General features: G+C 41.3%; 1 protein-coding gene across 1 annotated transcript; it reads right to left on the bottom strand.

Annotated features, from left to right (window-relative positions):
• Positions 1-301: 301 nt before the first annotated feature.
• On the bottom strand, positions 302-14,101 carry LOC113009636 (NXPE family member 3-like). Its single transcript, XM_080291628.1, has 7 exons — positions 13,796-14,101; positions 9,417-9,429; positions 8,778-9,190; positions 2,672-2,964; positions 2,463-2,533; positions 1,523-1,729; positions 302-1,427 (listed from the first exon to the last, which is right to left on the bottom strand). Exons 1-7 carry the CDS (start codon positions 13,907-13,909, stop codon positions 874-876), a joined length of 1,665 nt encoding a protein of 554 aa, XP_080147754.1. The 5' UTR covers positions 13,910-14,101; the 3' UTR covers positions 302-873.
• Positions 14,102-17,541: the final 3,440 nt, after the last annotated feature.

Genomic DNA, 17,541 nt, shown 5'->3' with positions numbered 1-17,541 from the left:
AAGTCAATACCTTATATAATATCAAAATATGCAATTGAAAATTTATTAATTTAAGTGATTAAAATCGTGTCCAGAGTTTTTGTGAACACCATCAGATTTTTTTAAAAGTACAAAAAAAATCAGGAATTATTGTGGGCAGCTTACACTCTGAGGACCCCTTTACCACTTCCTGTTTGCTACACATGCCATGAGGTCACTGCTGTGATAATTTTTTATTTTTTAAAGATGCAACAATTTCAAAAGCATTTTTATTTATTTAACTTCAGGTCTGCCAATAAGTGACAACATAGTGAAACAATAATCAGTGTGTATATGTATACTTTTTAATTCATTAGCTCAAATCAAACCCCACAAATTATTCATGCACCACAGTCACAAGACCCTTCTCAGATACAAATTAGCTAGTTCAGTGAATGGGAAAAAACTTCACTTTGGTTTTCCAAGCAATCTGCAATGTAAAAACAAAACAAGAAAGTGTGCACGGTATTTTCAAACAAGGAATTACAAAATTTTGCAAAATGAAGAAACAAATTGAAGGCTGGCAGTCAACTGTAATAACCAGCTAGATGGACAGTACTAGAGTTATGTTGATTGCTCACAGCCTGGGAAAGACTGACTGATGTAATTAGTCGACCTGCTCAAATATAATTACATAAAATCAAACTTAGAGACAGCATAATTTGTCAGGTGCTTCCTCTCTTAGGAAGACATTGGAATATGTCAGCTTTGCATCCCCCCCCTCATGTTTCAAATGAATTATTGTTGTCATAACAAAAAAGTTATTAAGATTATGTGCCACCATAGTCTGCTCCTATGAATTTGAAGCATACATATTATAGATAAGATGTGTCTGCATAGGCTGCTGAAACACATCTATCCAACCTTTTGAGGACATATGTAGGATAAAAGAACATTAATCATGTTCTTGATAATTGGAGGTTGTGGGTGCATGTTGTGTGGCAGGTGGTGGGCCAGAACCATCTCCCAGGCATCGACCAGATGGACATTGAAGCCTTTGAACACAGCCCTGAGTGCCTTTAGCCGCTGAAAAGTGTACCAGTCGCTGTTGACAAATGCACCAGAGGGTGTAAAAGATTTGGGATTTCCAGTCCGAATGACAACCACAGTGCCTGGAGCCCTGGACAGTAGCCTTACCACTGCCCTGCGAATGGACATCAGTCGACGGATGTAGAACTCAATAGGGAAATTGTCAAAGTGTGCCCAGATGCCAAAAACTACTACAGTGTTACTACCTCCAACCACATTGTCCAGCTCATTGGCAATATAATGCAGCTCCATGGATGGGACATTGACAGTACGCAGAGGAGGACCGTGGGCGCGGTGCGTCACAAAGATATTGTTTGCATAGTCCAGCGCCATTAAAGGTCCGATAGACTTGGGGCTATGCAGGTTAAACTCCTTTAGATCTAAAAGAATTCCAAAGGGAATAAGTTAAGCTACATGAATAAAATGGGGTGAACATCATAATGTTGGTTTACAGAAGGGTTTGCAGAGAAGCTACCTGGTAGTGATGCATTAAGGTACTCAAACCACTGCCTCATTGTGGAGTCTCCATACATATGGACCACCTTTCCTTTCAGACACTGAGTGATGGCTGAGGAAGTGTTGAACTGTTGAACTGTGGAACCATCTAGTGCTCGCCACACACCCTGGTAGTAATAGCCAGAGGGTTTAGACCCCCCACTGCTGCTGCTCACCTCTGACTGACCTGGTAAGCAGGAAAACAAATAATTGTGTGTGTTTTTAACTTAAAATGAAAAGACCAAAACAAAGCCTTTCTTTAACCTGTCTGTAGCATTCAAACCCAAGTCAAATTCTTACAAATGTATTGCTGTATTTTTCTAATTTTGATTTCATGAAACATCTGGTCGATGGCGTGTTCTAGAATGATGTTAAAGCTGACCCCAGCCCAGCAGCCAGAACCTGAACTTCAACTTGTAAGAAACTAATGAGCAGTCAGGTTGCCACCTCTGTTTCTCCCTGTCCATGTTTCTATAGCAGAATCACTGTGCTATTTTCAATTCCCATTACTAGTCATTGATTGGCTTCCAACGATCTGCCCTTCTACATGAGAGATCAATCTAATTTTAATGAGGTAAACCTCACTGCACTGCCCAATTCCCAGAAGTTTCTTTGTAATTTTATAAGAGACCCCTACGGTAAGTTAATTTCATCCACATCTTGAACTATGCTTTCATAAGAACACCCCCAGCTGTTAGTGTTATCAATAACGCATCAATAAAGTTCTCCAGATCTCCTGATCACTTACTCTTAAAATAACCTTGACACATCCTATAGGTGTCCAATATCAAGAAGATGCTAGTAAATGTTGTGGGAGTTTTAATTTATTTATTTATTAATGTTTGACCTGCCAACTGCTTATAATATATATCACAACCTTTTTTAAATATTTCATTATGGAGATATAGATGTTAGCGTACCTTTCTGTTTTGGCAAAATGGTGACGCTGGCTGGTCCTGAAGCCGGAATGGAGACTTTCATATTTACACCTCTGAAGGAAAGCATACACAATTAACATCTTCACAAAATTTGGAAAGAACATCTTTTTGAACTAGAAAATTAAATGTATTATGCACAGTATATACATTTTTAGTCACTCCAGAAATTTAACACCACAGATAATGCTCACCTCTGAAAAAGCTTCTCCATAGTTGTCAGGTTTTTTTTATATCCTCCATTGTAGTTGCTGATCCTGGCATTACAACTCAGATTTGTTGGCTTGTAGCAGAACCATGGCTCACCTGTATGGAGGTCAGTGTAGTTACACACAGGCTGCTCAGTTGGACGTAAACATACGTTACACGTGGTCGTTCTAGTGAACAAGCTTGAGCGGAACTGGCTCTTGAAGAAGATCCTGTCAGGTTCCTCTTTGTTCATCCTGCACAGCTCTGTGACTGCCTCACTGGGATGAACCAATATCACCTGGTAGGACAAAGAATCAGAGTGTTGAAACAGTATCACATAAATATGTATAATGACGACAACCTTTTAGAACAGACTTTCTTTTTGATGGTAAGTAATTCATTCAGATTACATGCATGCAAGCATGAAGACAATGACAAAGTCAAATGTATTTATATATCACAATTATATCACAATTGCTGTACAATTAAGATAATTAAAAAATAAAAACATAGGGAGACATGATAAGAGTTAAGAAAAAGAATCATGAAATTGTACCAATTTAAGCGATCAGAAAGCTATGAGGGTGCTAATCTGTGCAAAGCCTTAAAAACAAATAATAAAATCTGAAAATTAATTCTAAAACTAACTGGCAGCCTGTGCAATGATGCCAGTGTGGTGTGAATAAGGCACGGCGGGTCCAGTGATCAGTGTTTTGAGCCATTTTATTTACATCACAACACACCACACTCCAAACCCCGGGCCCTGGCCAAGCGACAGGGAGGTGTCTGTTCTGGTGGCCGCCCATGCATACAGCGGCGCCGGTGATGAAGTGGGTCCAAGGGTCGCCCACGGAGCTGGACCGGAGGCCACCCATGTGGTTGTCACAGATTATTAGGCAGAGCACTCACTTGCAGGACTCTGAAGTTTAGAGAGAAGGTGAGGGTTTATTTTCAGTGCGGCACCAAGTGAGGATATCTACATATATACAGTGAGACAGATAACACCGGGCTCCGGGGGGTGGAGGGGGGTCCGAGGGGAAGGTCCAAGGCGGGGTACATATGCTCCTCTTCAACTTAATCCACAACTCACTCTGAATGTCCACTCCAAAACGCTCACTCACACACATCCACAGAAATCCAGACAGCAGGGAAGACGGGCAGGGAATCTAGAAGGCCTGTACACAGAGAAAAACAACGTGAGGAGGAACCTCTAGGTGATCACAAGAAATACTTCCAAAGGCTAGGCCACACTGACGCTAGGTAGTGTTACGCTCCAGCGAGGAAGCAGCCTCTCTTGCCATCTTAAGTAGTCTGCCAGGATCAGTGTGAATGAGCCACAGGTGTGTGTTCAGGGCAGGTTCAGAGGCGGGGACTCAAGGTCCAGTTCCGCTCTGGTGGGAGAGGCGAAGACAAAAAACACACACACCACGACCTCTCCAGATCTTGAGAACCATGACAGTGGCAAGCAGCGACACAGCCGGCGTGGCATTGAGCCGGGGCTCATGGACAGCTGGGCAGGCGTCCAGCACGCCGGACCACACCACACACCGGCCTCTCCGCCGCTGCCTCTCCCAGCTGGCGCAGCTCACGCACCGCCGCCGCTGCTGCTGCTGCTGCTGCTGCTGCTGCCTCGAGAAGCCCCTCGCGCGGCTCCTTCGTCGCCGCCACTCCCGGCACGAGCAGCCTCTCGCGCGGTTCCTCCGCCACTCCTGGCTCGAGCAGCCTCTCCCGCGTCCTGGGTTTGGGCACCAGTGTGGTGGGAATGAGACATGGCGGGTCCAGGGATCATAGGTTTTGAGCCATTTTATTTAACATCACAACACACCACACTCCAAACCCCTGACTCCCCGTGTTTTTAACTGGGCGGGCGTGAATAGGGATGCCGTGCAGGTGCGTCCGCCCTCCCTGCACAGCACCACAGGCCACGCCCCACCACAGCCAGTATGGGAGATATGTGGTCTCGCTTGCGTGTGCCAGTTAGTAACCGTGCTGCAGCATTTTGGGCCAGCTGCAGGTGGCTAACTGATGACAGACTAACACCAGAGTAAAGACTATTACAGTAGTCGAGGCAAGATGAAATGAAGGCATGGATAGCTCTCTCAAAGTCTCCAAAACAGAAAAATGGCCTCACTTTGGCAAGTAGTCAAAGATGAAAGAAACTGGACTTGATTACAACATTAATCTGTTTGTCAAACATTAGAGTCGAAAAACACTCATAGGTTCCTAGCAAAGGTTTTTTTATATTTAAAGGGCCAAAGTCGCAGTGGACCAAACACAATCACCTCTGTTTTCTGTTGGGTTGGCTTTAGGAAGTTTAAAGCCATCCATGCCTTAACATCCTCCAAACAATCTAGCAAAACCTTCAGAGCACTCACAGATTTACATTTCAGTGGTAAATCTGTGAGTCGTCTGCATAACAATGGAATTGTTTTTTAAAAATTGAACCCATAGGGAGCATATAAATAGAAAAGAGAACTGGACCAAGAATGGACCCCTGGGGGACTTTTGTATGATATGTATAACTATGTAACTGTATACACTATTTATCATTGTGCACTGAGCATATATATATTTTAACTTTCACGTAGAGTCTTAAGCACAAGACATTTTGCGCACACACACACACACACACACACACACACACACACACACACACACACACACACACACATTGCCTTGTCTTTGTAACCAAGGGGGGTTATGAGGGGAGGTACTATTGTTTTGTGTGAACTGTGTTCCCAATAAAAGGCAGCAATCGGAGGCCGGATTTGGGGTCATTTTCGTGGCGGACACAGACGAGGCCTCCCTTGCAAGTAATCGATCGATCGCTGACTGTCTTGTTTTCTTTCATGATGAATAAGTCTCTAAAACCAGCGGGGCTTGTGGAAACACAGACCCAACACCATTTTTATCTTGAAAGGTCTGGAGCTGAAGAAAGACAAGTTTCTCTAGGACTTTAGAAAGAAAAGGCAATTTAGAAATTGGTCTGTAGTTGGATAAAACTGCTGGATCCAGGTTAGGTCTTTTAATAGGTTCCACCACTGCATGTTTAAAGTCGGTAGGGACACACTCAGACTGAAGACTGCTATTGACAGTAGACAGTAAACTCATACCCACAGTGTCAAAAACATCTTTCAGTAAACGAGATGGGACCATATTCAGAATACATCTTGTGGGTTTCAAGTCGCACCGAACTGCAACAAGGGTGTTTTCCCTGTCACCCTGTCTCTTCAAGCAAAGATCTGAAGAAGCTCTGGCCACACGTGTGTTACCAAAAGTCACAACCTTCAAGATTCAAGAGCTTTATTGTCAATACAGCAGTATACACAGTATACAGTGTGCCAAAATTCTGTTTCATCCTGTTCCCCCCACGGCGCCTTTGTAAGTATATGAAAGATATGTCTCCAAGAGATATAAAACTAGAAACAACAAATAAATAACGTGCTAAATCTTGGTAAAATTAAGGGATACAAAGGTACTAATTACTAACTATACAATACTAACTGTACGACAAACAAAGACAGGACAGAGACAATACAAAGTGGATTGTGCAGTGATATTGAATACCAGGTTGAGTCATTGTCAGGATATTACAGACGAGACACGACAAAGACATGTGCAAGATGTGCAAATGTAGTTTAGTTTAGATATGTGTTTAGTCCCTACGTGACTGAGTGTGCAAATAAGCATATCGTTCCCAGGTGGACTGTGTAAGTTTTTGTTGTTTTTGAGTTTTTTCACGAGTATTGTAAGGTGTTTGTAAAGGTGTATGTGTTTATCAGTCCTTTGGTGGTATCAAGTTGAGGGCTCTGACTGCTTGGGGGAAGAAGCTCTTGCAGTGTCTCCTGTTACAGTTTTGATCCTTCAAAACCGTCTGCTAGATGGAAAGAAGGAGAACGGTGCATGTGAGGGGTGGAAAGTGTCCTTCACTATGCTGTTCGCACGTCGGATGATGTGTCTGTCATAGAGTTGGGAGATGGGTGGGAGAGGGCCTCCAATGACCCTCTCTGCTGTCCTCACCATCCGCTACAGAGACTTCTTTTCAGCGAGGGTGCAGTTTCCTTACTAGATAGTGATGTAGCAGCAGAGGACTGATGTGAGGATGGGAGGAGGGAGACTGGCCTTCTTCAGTTTCCTAAGAAAGACACTGTTGGGCTTTCTTCATGATGCTGGTGGTGTTCAGGTTCCAAGAGAGGTCATCTGATATGTGCACACCCAGGAACTTCACACTGTTGACCATCTTAACAGCAGATGATGTGCAGTGGGTGTTGGTCATTGAGCTCTTCCTGACGTTAACAACCATCTCTTTAGTCGTCTGAACATTTAGAGACAGGTTGTTATTCTGACACCAGTCCACCAGGTGTTGTACCTCCTCTATGTATTCAGACTCATCGTTGTTGGTGATGAGACCCACCACTGTTGTGTCATCTGCAAACTTGATGATGTGATTTGAGCTGTACTGTGTAGTATTCTCATGTGTTAGCAGGGTGAACAGCAGTGGACCAAGCACACAGCCCTGCGGCGATCCTGTACTCAGTCTGAGGTTTTATCTCCTAGTTAGAAAGTCCAAGATCCAATTGCAGAGGGGGGTGTTTATCCTTGTCAGTCCAACTTCTTTACCAGCTCCTGGGGAACGACTGTGTTGAATGCTGAGCTGAAGTCAGAAAACGGTATTCTGACATAAGTGTCCTTTTTGTCAAGATGGGAGAGAGAAAGGTGAAGAGCAGACAAAATGGCACCGTCTGTGGAGGGGTTTGGGCTGTATGCAAACTGTAGTGGGTCCAGATTTGGTGGAAGTTGTGTATTAATGTGCCTCAATACCAGCCTCTCAAAGCACTTTGTGAAGATGGGCGTAAGTGGCACCGGCCGGTAGTCATTGAGTGCACTTCTTTGGCACCGGGATGATTTTCGTGGTTTTGAGGCATGCAGGTACCACAGCTGAGCTCAGTGATGTATTTAACACAAAGTGAAGTGCAGAGGGGGGGATAGAGGGGCTTGAGCACCCGTCCCTTTCCTGATGGGTGCCCACAGTGCCCTTTTGTTGAGACAACTTTTAAAAAAAAAAAATTATTATTTTTTATGTGTGTGTGTGTGTGCGGAGTCCTGTCTGTGCCCCTCAACAATAATATTTAACTATTAATCACAGTTTTGCTAAATAAAAGGATCTGGCTTGCATCAGTCACATGATCACATTTAACCAATGATCGCCCTTGACGGCAGAACGCGCTGGTTACGAGCCGGGAACGAGCTCACAAAGAGCACGTGCATTTTTTGCGGTTATAAGCTTGACCTTGAATTTAACCTTGATAAATTTTCCAGTGATTGAAAAAAGGACAGACAGTGAAAGAAAGAGGTCCCTACTCTAAGGAGCTTGGAAAGAAAAGCGTCTGGACTTCTTTAAGTTGCTTGAAGACGTTTCACCTCTCATCCAAGAAGCTTCTTCTGTTCCAGGGTCAAATGGTGGGGAGTCCCAGATTTAAACCCTGTGGGAGTATCTGCCCAAAGCGGGACAAAAGGATGGATGACCAATATGTCAATATTATGACCAATAAACAGGCAATATGTCTGTGACTGAGAACCTTCAGATGGTTTGAAAGAGGAGTGAAAGAAGCATCTATGTCCACTGTGAGCGACCATCTTTGAACAGAGGCGGGGGTTTACGACACCAACTCTCTGCCATCTATAATCCAGTTTTGAGATCCTTCCCAGACGCCTTAACGCCCACTCACATCCTGGGCCATCTGACCTCAGGAAATCACATGATAAGTTGGGGCCAGGTTTCACAATGGGCTCACCCGAAACTCTGGCTGATTGTTACCCACACCCATTTTCACACCTTGGCTCATGTGATTAGATAGAGGATCATCAGGGGGTCCTTTTGTCCCTCTTTGGGCGGATACTCCCTCAAGGTTTAAATCTGGGACTCTCCACCATTTGACCCTGGAACAGAAGAAGCTTCTCGGATGAGAGCTGAAACGTCTTCAAGCAACTTAAAGAAGTCCAGACGCTTGTCTTTCCAAGCTCCTTAGACTACGATGACCTGGATGACTGAGAACCTTCACAGACATATTTGGTCCCTACAATCACATTCAAGATGAGTGTTAGCATTACCTGAACCTGTGCACTTCCTTCCCAGAGTAGAGAGAATACAGCAGAGTAGGTGCCATTGAGATAATCTGTTATATGCCCTGCAGCACCTGCACCAAGAGTCAAGTTGTGCAGCCGGGCTAGTAAGACATCTCCGCCGGACTTCTTTGGATAGCCTTGAAAGTCATACATTTTTATCATAACCTCCAGTTTATCACCTATGTACCACTGTTCTCCCCTCTTCCTTGGGAGAATGGTGAAGGTGCTATGGGCTGGATCACTGGTGTTGTTCAGAGAAAGAGGAGATGGTAATGGTGGAGTTTTAGGCCAAGCGATGGACTCTAGTACAAGGTGTTCTTCAAGAGCTTCCTCAGGGGACAGTGGTTTTAACTTGCAGAAGTTAGAATACATGTCAGCAGGTTGGGTGACAGTGGCAGCTCCTGGGATGATGATGGTGATGTCCAGTTTATCCCAAAACTGAAAAATTTGTGTGGCAAATACAAAAAATAGCAAATATACTCATTCATAATTCAGCTTTAGTTTTTAACATAATATGATGAAAGATTATTTTTGTGCAGGTATCCCTTCTTTCATTGTTTTTCATAGGTTAATGCAGTTTGTCTGCCACCTTGTTTTTCAATAGAATAATCATGGAATGAATACATATAATACTGTTCTGTGTATTTTTAGCCTTGCTTGATCCATTGTCCAATTTCAAAAAGAGTAAAGACTGCTGCCTTAATCTATCACTTTGAGTTTTCCTCTTAACCAGCTGCCTAAAACCAAACAACAGCACAGCTAATGCCGAGCTACAGAAGAGAGAATTTATATCCTGTTCATAGCTTGTACTCACTACAGCCTGTTATAGTTATAGAATATTCACAACATACTTCATACCGTGTACATTATAACATACCATAATAGACCCATTTCTGTAATATACTCACATATCTATATTATTGCTAATATATATTGTAATATATCTATATCACTAAAGCACCTCTGGATGGATGCAAACTGCATTTCGTTGCCCTGTACCTGTGCATGTGCAATGACAATAAAGTTGAATTCTATTCAATTCTATTCAATTCTATTCTATATATTTGATTAATAACTTTTTTCAGCAGATATTTTTTATCAGTAAGGCAAGCATGCTGTACACTTACAAAGTAGTTATCAATTAAAAGTAAACAATCTAATTGTCACGTTTCTGGGTCAAAAGCATTTTCTGTTTCTGTTTTGGGTTTTTTCTAAATTATGATTTGATCGGATTTTTGAGTTGTGCTGGTCTGATTTTGTATTAAGGGTTATTCATGGTTGTGTTCTTTTGACGTTATTTGTTGTTCTGGCCTCTAGTTTAAGTCACTGTCTTCTCTGTTTCATGTGTTATATTCTTTCAGTCTGTCTCTCGGTGTCAAGTTTGCGTTTTTGTGATTTGTTTCGTATTTCCTGTTTTATTTTGCTAGTCCAAGTCCTATGTCTGTGTATTCAGTTTTACCTGCCCCTGTCTTGTTAGCCCTAATCTCTCCCAGCTGTACTCCTGTTTCCCATTCTCTGATAGTAATCAGAGAATGGGAAACAGGAGTACAGTGCATATAAGCCCTGTGTTTTCCTTTGTTCTCTGTCGTGTCGTACCCTCAACATGCTGTGTGTTTGTTATGTCGAGGCTTCCAGCGCCTCTGTTCTGAGTTTTGTTTTGTGTTGCTTTTGTGAGTTTATTTTACGAGGACGTTTTGCCAGCAATAAAGCTGCATTTTGAGTTCCAGTCCCGTTTTGAGAGTCCTGCATTTTGGGTCCTTTCTCCTGCCTGCCTGCCACACAGCACAGCCATAACAGTAATGTTTAAGTATATAGAATTATAGGTGGCTGCTCACTACAAATATACTTCAAAAAGTGATCAACAGATGTGTTTCAACCTCCCTTGATTTGATATGAATCATAGTATGGCTGCACATACAGTACATCATTACTTACAGTGCATTATTACAGAAACTTGAATCAACCTCAGAATTTGAACCTTGGGCAGAAGGTTAAAGCTTATAACAAACACATTATTTGCTTGTAAGTCTGTGGAAAAATTTGGGTGCTGTGCTTTAAATTGTTTACAAGTATTTTTTCAAGTCTCGGACCACAAATCCTGTGTCAGAGTCTGTGTGTTTGCAGACTGTGTGGAGGTTGGATTGTGGACCAAAAACAGACACATGGAAACAAAACATGAGCAATTTATTAAAAAAATTGGTGAGCAATAGAAACGGAAGGTACAGTAATTCTCTTCTCTATGGTCTACCTGATAAATCGCTCCATAAATTGCAGCCAGTTCAAAACACAGCTGCACTTGTTGTTTCCAGAATGAGATCCACTGAACGTATAACACCTGTTCATAAACAGCTCTACTGGCTTCCAGTTCACCTCCGTGTCAATTTCTCTCCTCCATATTTATCTGATCTTCTCCACACATACTCGCCTCCTCGTACACTCCGCTCTGCTTCAGCTTCCCTTCTGTCTGTTCCACCTGGTTGCCTGACTGCCATGGGACTCAGAGCCTTTAGCCGTTCTGCCCCGAGACTTTGGATGCACTTCCACCAGATCTCCGGACCACAAACTCTCTCATCACTTTTAAATCACATCTTAAAACCCACTGTTCATCTTTGTGAGCAGTTTTTAAATCACTTCACTGATAAAATTTCTACCTTAAAAGCTCCGGTGATGTGCCAAGCCCCTGATTTACGCTGCTCTATGACACTTGCTCAGTTCGAACCAGTGTCACTTCCTACCCTTAAGGGAATTATTGGCCGTTCACGACATTCTCCCATCTCACATTATTAAGGAGGGATTTAATGTAATTGGGCCTTGTATATTATCACTAATCAATCTTTCTTTGTCACTGGGTTGTGTTCCGGCTGCCTTTAAACATGCCGTAGTGAAACCTGGTCTTAAAAATCGTTCCCTAGATCACTCAAACCTCGCTAATTACAGACCTATCTCGCAACTTCCGTTCCTGTCAAAAATCCTCAAGAAGATAGTCCTATCACAACTTCAGACCTATCTGAATGTGAATAACATCTGGGATAAATTCCAGTCTGGGTTTAAACTACGGAAACGGCACTCTTGAGGGTCTTCAATGATCTTGTAATTACTGACTCTGGGTGCCCCGCGGTCTTCATTTTGTTGGACCTGTCCTCTGGTTTTGATGTGGTGGACCATAATATCCACTTAATGAGGCTTGAACATCTGGTTGGCATTACGGGTATGGCCCTTAGTTGGCTTAAATTCTACTTATCGGAGAGGTCCTTCTCTGTCACGATGGGTACCTACTCCTCTTCCACTGCCCCCGTTACCTGTGGTGTCCCTCAGGGGTCTGTGCTGTTTTCTCTATATATGTTACCCGTTGGTCGTATTATTGACAAGTACAAACTCTCTGATCATTGCTACGTGGATGACATTCATATTTATTTTGAATTGACTGAGGATGATACTTCATCGATGCTTCGCTTCTTCGATTGTATAAATGAAGTTAAAGACTGGCTGCTGAGCAATTCCCTTATCCTTAATAACAAGAAAGCGGAAATTGTAATCTTTGACAGTCACACCCCTGGAGCCCATCTAACTGGTGTCCTCGGGCCCTTTGCTGATTTCCGATTCCGCAAGTAATTTGGGTGTTTACCTGGACGGCTCCTTTAAGTTTGAGAAACATGTGTCCTCTGTTATTAAATCTTCTTTCTATCAACTTCGTTTAATTTCTAAGGCCAAGACATACTTACCACATGAGGATGTAGAAAAGCTTATCAATGCCTGTCACATCCAGGTTAGACTACTGCAACTCCCTATACACTGGGCTTCATTCTGCCCTTCTTCATAGATTGCAACTCGTCCAAAACGCCGCGGCTCGCCTTCTAACTGGTACTCGTAGGGTTTGAGTCTATCACCCCAATTCTCACTGGCCTCCACTGGCTTCCAATTAAATACCGCATTGATTTCAAAATCCTACTGCTTAATTATAAAATCATAAATAACATCACACCTAGCTACCTTATTGATCTCCTTAGCGTGTATACCCCCAGTAGAACGCTGAGATCGTCTGACCAATTGCTCTTGGTGCAACCTAGGTCACGGCTGAAAACCAGAGGTGACTGTGCCTTTGCTTCATTTGCACCTAACCTCTGGAATAACCTCCCTCATACCATTCACGTGTCTGGCTCGAGCAGGCCTTTTAAGTGTCCCTTCTCGCCCTCCCCTTTCCTCTCTTTTGCTTATATTGTTTTATTGTTTTAATCATTAAGTCTTGCTTGCTTATCTACGTACTTAATCGTTAATCAATGCCTCCCACCTGCTAGCTTATCTACCTTTGTACTTTACTACTATTTTATTGGATTATGTGAAGCACTTTGGCTACCTCTGGTTTTAAATGTGCTATACAAATAAAGTTGTATTGTATTGTATTGTATTGTATTGTATCTATTCAAAATTTCATACAGCTGATTCTGTCTTAGTCCATTTTTACCTTGCTCAGCTTTTATACTTTCATGCTTTTTAGTTTTTTGTTATTCACATTATTCCTAAATTTTATTTTGCCACGTTTTATTGTATTGTATTGCTGCTACTGTTCTGTACTATTGTAAGGTAACCTTGAGGGTCTTAAAGGTGCCTATAAATAAAATGTATTATTATTATTATTATTATTATTGAATTTTAAGTACTTTTTGTATTAACATCTAATGAATAATTTGTATATTTATTTAATTAACACAAATATTTAATTATGTATTAAGTTAATTCATTTTGGTACTCGAGGTCCTCCATAACTTCAGGGTTGAAGTCTTTAAAGCTTAAAGTTTCTACTTCAGTTATATTAACTAATGAAGCAAAGCTACAAAAGGAGTCTTTGTAAAATAAATTATGCACCCACCCCCCCCCCCCCCTTTTTTTTTAATTGTGCTAGTTGCTCTTTCTTTTCTCATTTCTGATTTTGAGAAAGTAAATAAAATTAAGAAAATTAACTAGTAAATTAATTACAAAAACAAATAATTAAAAAAAAAACTCACATCCAGAATGTCCACGATGTATATAATCAGAATCAGGACAAACACAATGAGGAATACGAAGATGTAACCAGGCTTCGGAAGGCAGGTGGAGTGTTTATAAAGTAGGAACGTCATGATTGGAAAACAGTCCTCATGTCTTGTTGCAGCGTTGTGCTGTGTGACCAGTTCACCTGGTAGTGAATGTAGAAGTGCTCTGCATTATGTATGTGGAAACTGTCTTACTTTCACAGTTAAACATAGCAATGGTTAAGCGGAGAGTTATGTGGATCCTTCCAGGTTTTAATAATGGATCGGATTTTTATATCAGTTTCAGCAGACTCCTAGATGTTTTCTTTGCTTAATGAGTGACCATTCTCTGAAACAGAGTAAGACTTTTTCCAGTATTTTCACATTTCTTCTGACATCACCATTAAACAAATGAGAAGATATTCATTATCATTTTTTTTTCCAATGTTTGTTGAATAGTAGGAAGATCCTGACATAAGTTACAGTTAATTTATAAAGATTCCTGAGAGGTAAAGAGACAAACAAATACATAGAGTCTAGTGATTAGTTGTTTCCAACTATACATGTAAATGTTTGGAAGAATCTCTAAGAAATATTTGTAGTGAAAGAAAAGTTATGTGAATTGAAATAGCAAATGCTGTAGTGTACAGGGAGTGCACATGTGGACAAAACAGAATTTCCAATGCTTTCATCATTCTAACAACTTACTTTCTTTATAAGACATCAGGAAAACTGTCTAATGTCATGTGCTACATAATCTAATAAACATAAAATACTTTGTAAATAAATTTAAAATTTCAATCAGGAAAGAGGAACGTCAAAGGTATAGAAATATACAGTTCAATAAACAAGTAAGAGCAAAGTATGAGACACAGAAGTAATGAATATGTAATAACTGGAATATTTTCTGCAGGAAAATGTGGATAAACAGTGTAAAGTTACCCACAGAGTTTATCCAAGGAATTTGTGTTAAATAGTCTTCTTAATGTTTGAACAATGTCAGTAATACTCAGTAAATCAGAATCTGACATTTCTTACTTTAGTGGAGGAAATGATTTTACCGAGGATCCAGTTCTGATGCTGACTTGCAGTTCAGTCCTTTTTTCCTGTCTTTGCTTCAATCTTGTTGGCTTCCAGGTAATTATTGCCTTTGAGTGAAACCAACATATCTTGCTCATTTAATTTTTGGCATCATTGTCAGGAAGTGGGTGGAGAGAAAGGTCTTTGGATACTAATCTTTGCACAGAGGGTGTTCTTTTATTATGTCAACAAACCAGGCAGATGACTGAGAGAGATATCGTTCAGGTTAGTTGTGAAATTATTATCAGACTGCTGTAGTTCAGTTTACCTCTCCTCCAGGCACCTGCAAGAACTGACAATCCATCACGTTTTGGTTCATCATGATATCTACAGACTTCCAAACTTCATGTGGGCTTCAGATAAGCTCTAGAACAGTGCATAGCAAACTAGATGAAATAGGTTTCCATGGCTGCGCAGCTCGATCCAAATCCTACAGCATCAACTACAATGCAAAGCCTTAGATGAAATGGTGTAAGGCACACTGCCACAAGACTCGTGAGCAGTGGAAACGTGCTCTTTGGAGTGGCGATTCAAACTTCTGAATCTGACAATCCAATGGATGAGCTAGGAGAACAGTACTCGTCTGACTAGGTTGTACCAAATGTCAAGTTGGGTGCAGGGGAGTGTTTGGGGATGGCCCCTTTCTGTTCCAACATGACTGTAAACCACTGCACAAAGCCAGGCCCATCGATGAGTGAGTCTGGTACAGAAGAACCTGACTGGCCCACATAGAGTCCTGACATCAACCCTACAGACCACCTTTGGGATGAATTAGAGCAGCGGCTGTGAGCCAGGACTTCTTATCCAACTTCAGTTTCTGACCTCACAAATGCGCTTCTGTAGGAATGGTCAAAATTTCCCATAAACACTGTCCTAAACTTTGTGGAAAGCCTTCCCAGAAGACTTGAAATTGTTACAGCTGCAGAGCCGACATCAAAAGAATGGGATGTCACTTAAGTTCATATATGTGTGAAGGCAGGCGAGCAAATACTTTCGGCAGCATCACGTGAGTGTGAGTGTTATTTTGTTTCAAACTACTTCTGGGTGCTTTTTGGTTTCTTTGAGAACCAGCTCCTCTATGTGTCAAAGTTGTTTTAGCTAAGATTATAAAAAAGACACTGAGTGCATATAAAAGACAGACTTGGCCATTGGTTTGTGAACTAGACATCGCAAGTGTGAAACCAAGGGACACTCATATTTATGTGGTACCTAACTGTCAATCACAAGGTAGGTTCACTGCTAAGCACATCCTGTTTCAGCATCCTTAGAGATACTAAGGGAAACTCAAGTCTACGGGATAAAAATCTGAACTAATAGGATTTGAAACTAGAATTTAGAGAAATGTATTTCATACCATAATCATATATACAGAAATTTAACATTGCAGCATGGACAACAGGTGACATGAATTTCTCCATGAACTTATACATTTATAATGACAGCAGTATCCCATAGAGACAATCTAAGTTTAAGGCACATTCTTATTTCTTCATTTTTCAACTCAGAAGGTGCGGCCAGTTGTTTTATGCAGTCTATCGTCTAAACACATCTCTTTATAGACATACACTCTATAACTGTCTGGGAAATGATCTGCAAATATTTCCTTTCTGCCAGCTCTCTGTTTAGTTTAGTTATGGATATTGGCATTAAGGCTTTGCTTTTGTTATTTTGGTACCACAGATCCTGAAGCCAGAATGGAGACCTTTATGTTCATGTAATAAAATGCCTTAATAAAACAATTTAAGAGCTGATAACTGAGAAACAGCTGAGCATTGCAGTATTATCTTGGTTTGGTTTTATGACTTTACAGCTTCAGTTCAGTCACTCCTTGACAGATTGTACCTGACACAGCAGGTAGCTGTTTTAGCAAAATGGCCCTAATAACCACTGAAGAAACATCTATTAGACAAGGTGGTGAGCATAGTGGATCATTTTCAGCTTAAGAGGAATATATTTCTTTGTTTCATAGCTGGAGAGCAGAACACAGAGTGAAAAGTGGAGTTGGTGGGTGGTAACTAACGCAAGTACAAATGAAGAGCTGCTCTGAGTCTGCTAACTTTGAAAAGCACCTTAAAAACCCGAAGCCCTATTTTTACTTTAAGTCATTTATTGTGATTCAGACCAGTGTCAGGGTTTTACTTTTCAGATATTTTTCATCAATGTGGCTGTGATGATTTGTTGAAATCCTCACATCGAGTATTTAATCCAAGTATCTCAATTAGGTTCTTGTGGCTCGTAGAATCACATAAAAACACCTCTGTGGAGGTCAGTGTTAGGTATTTTAGTACCACGGTTAGCATTTACAGAAGATTGTTTTATACAGAAAAGAGTTGCTCAATAAGGCCCATCTACTAGTTGTTTTTCTCTTTCTCTGTGACCCAAGAATTAATGTGTAGGACTCACAAGCTGGTACCCCAAGGTCGAAAATACCACAGAGATGAGACCACTTCCTTACTCCCATCCTCCCTTTTTCTTTATCTCCTGGAAAAGGCTCGTTAAAGGCTAGGTGGTTTGTTTCAGAATTCACTGATGAAAGAACTCTGTATTTTATGTCTAGGAGTGTATTTTGCTGGGATGATCATAAATTATAGCTGAACTGATAAACTACACACAGGATACTTCTTTGCTCAGAAGGCAGGAAGACGTTTCCTTATTTGGTC

This window comes from Astatotilapia calliptera, chromosome 17, assembly GCF_964374335.1.
Source record: "Astatotilapia calliptera chromosome 17, fAstCal68.1, whole genome shotgun sequence".
NCBI lineage: Eukaryota > Metazoa > Chordata > Actinopteri > Cichliformes > Cichlidae > Astatotilapia > Astatotilapia calliptera.
This window is presented reverse-complemented; position numbering and strand designations above follow the sequence as displayed.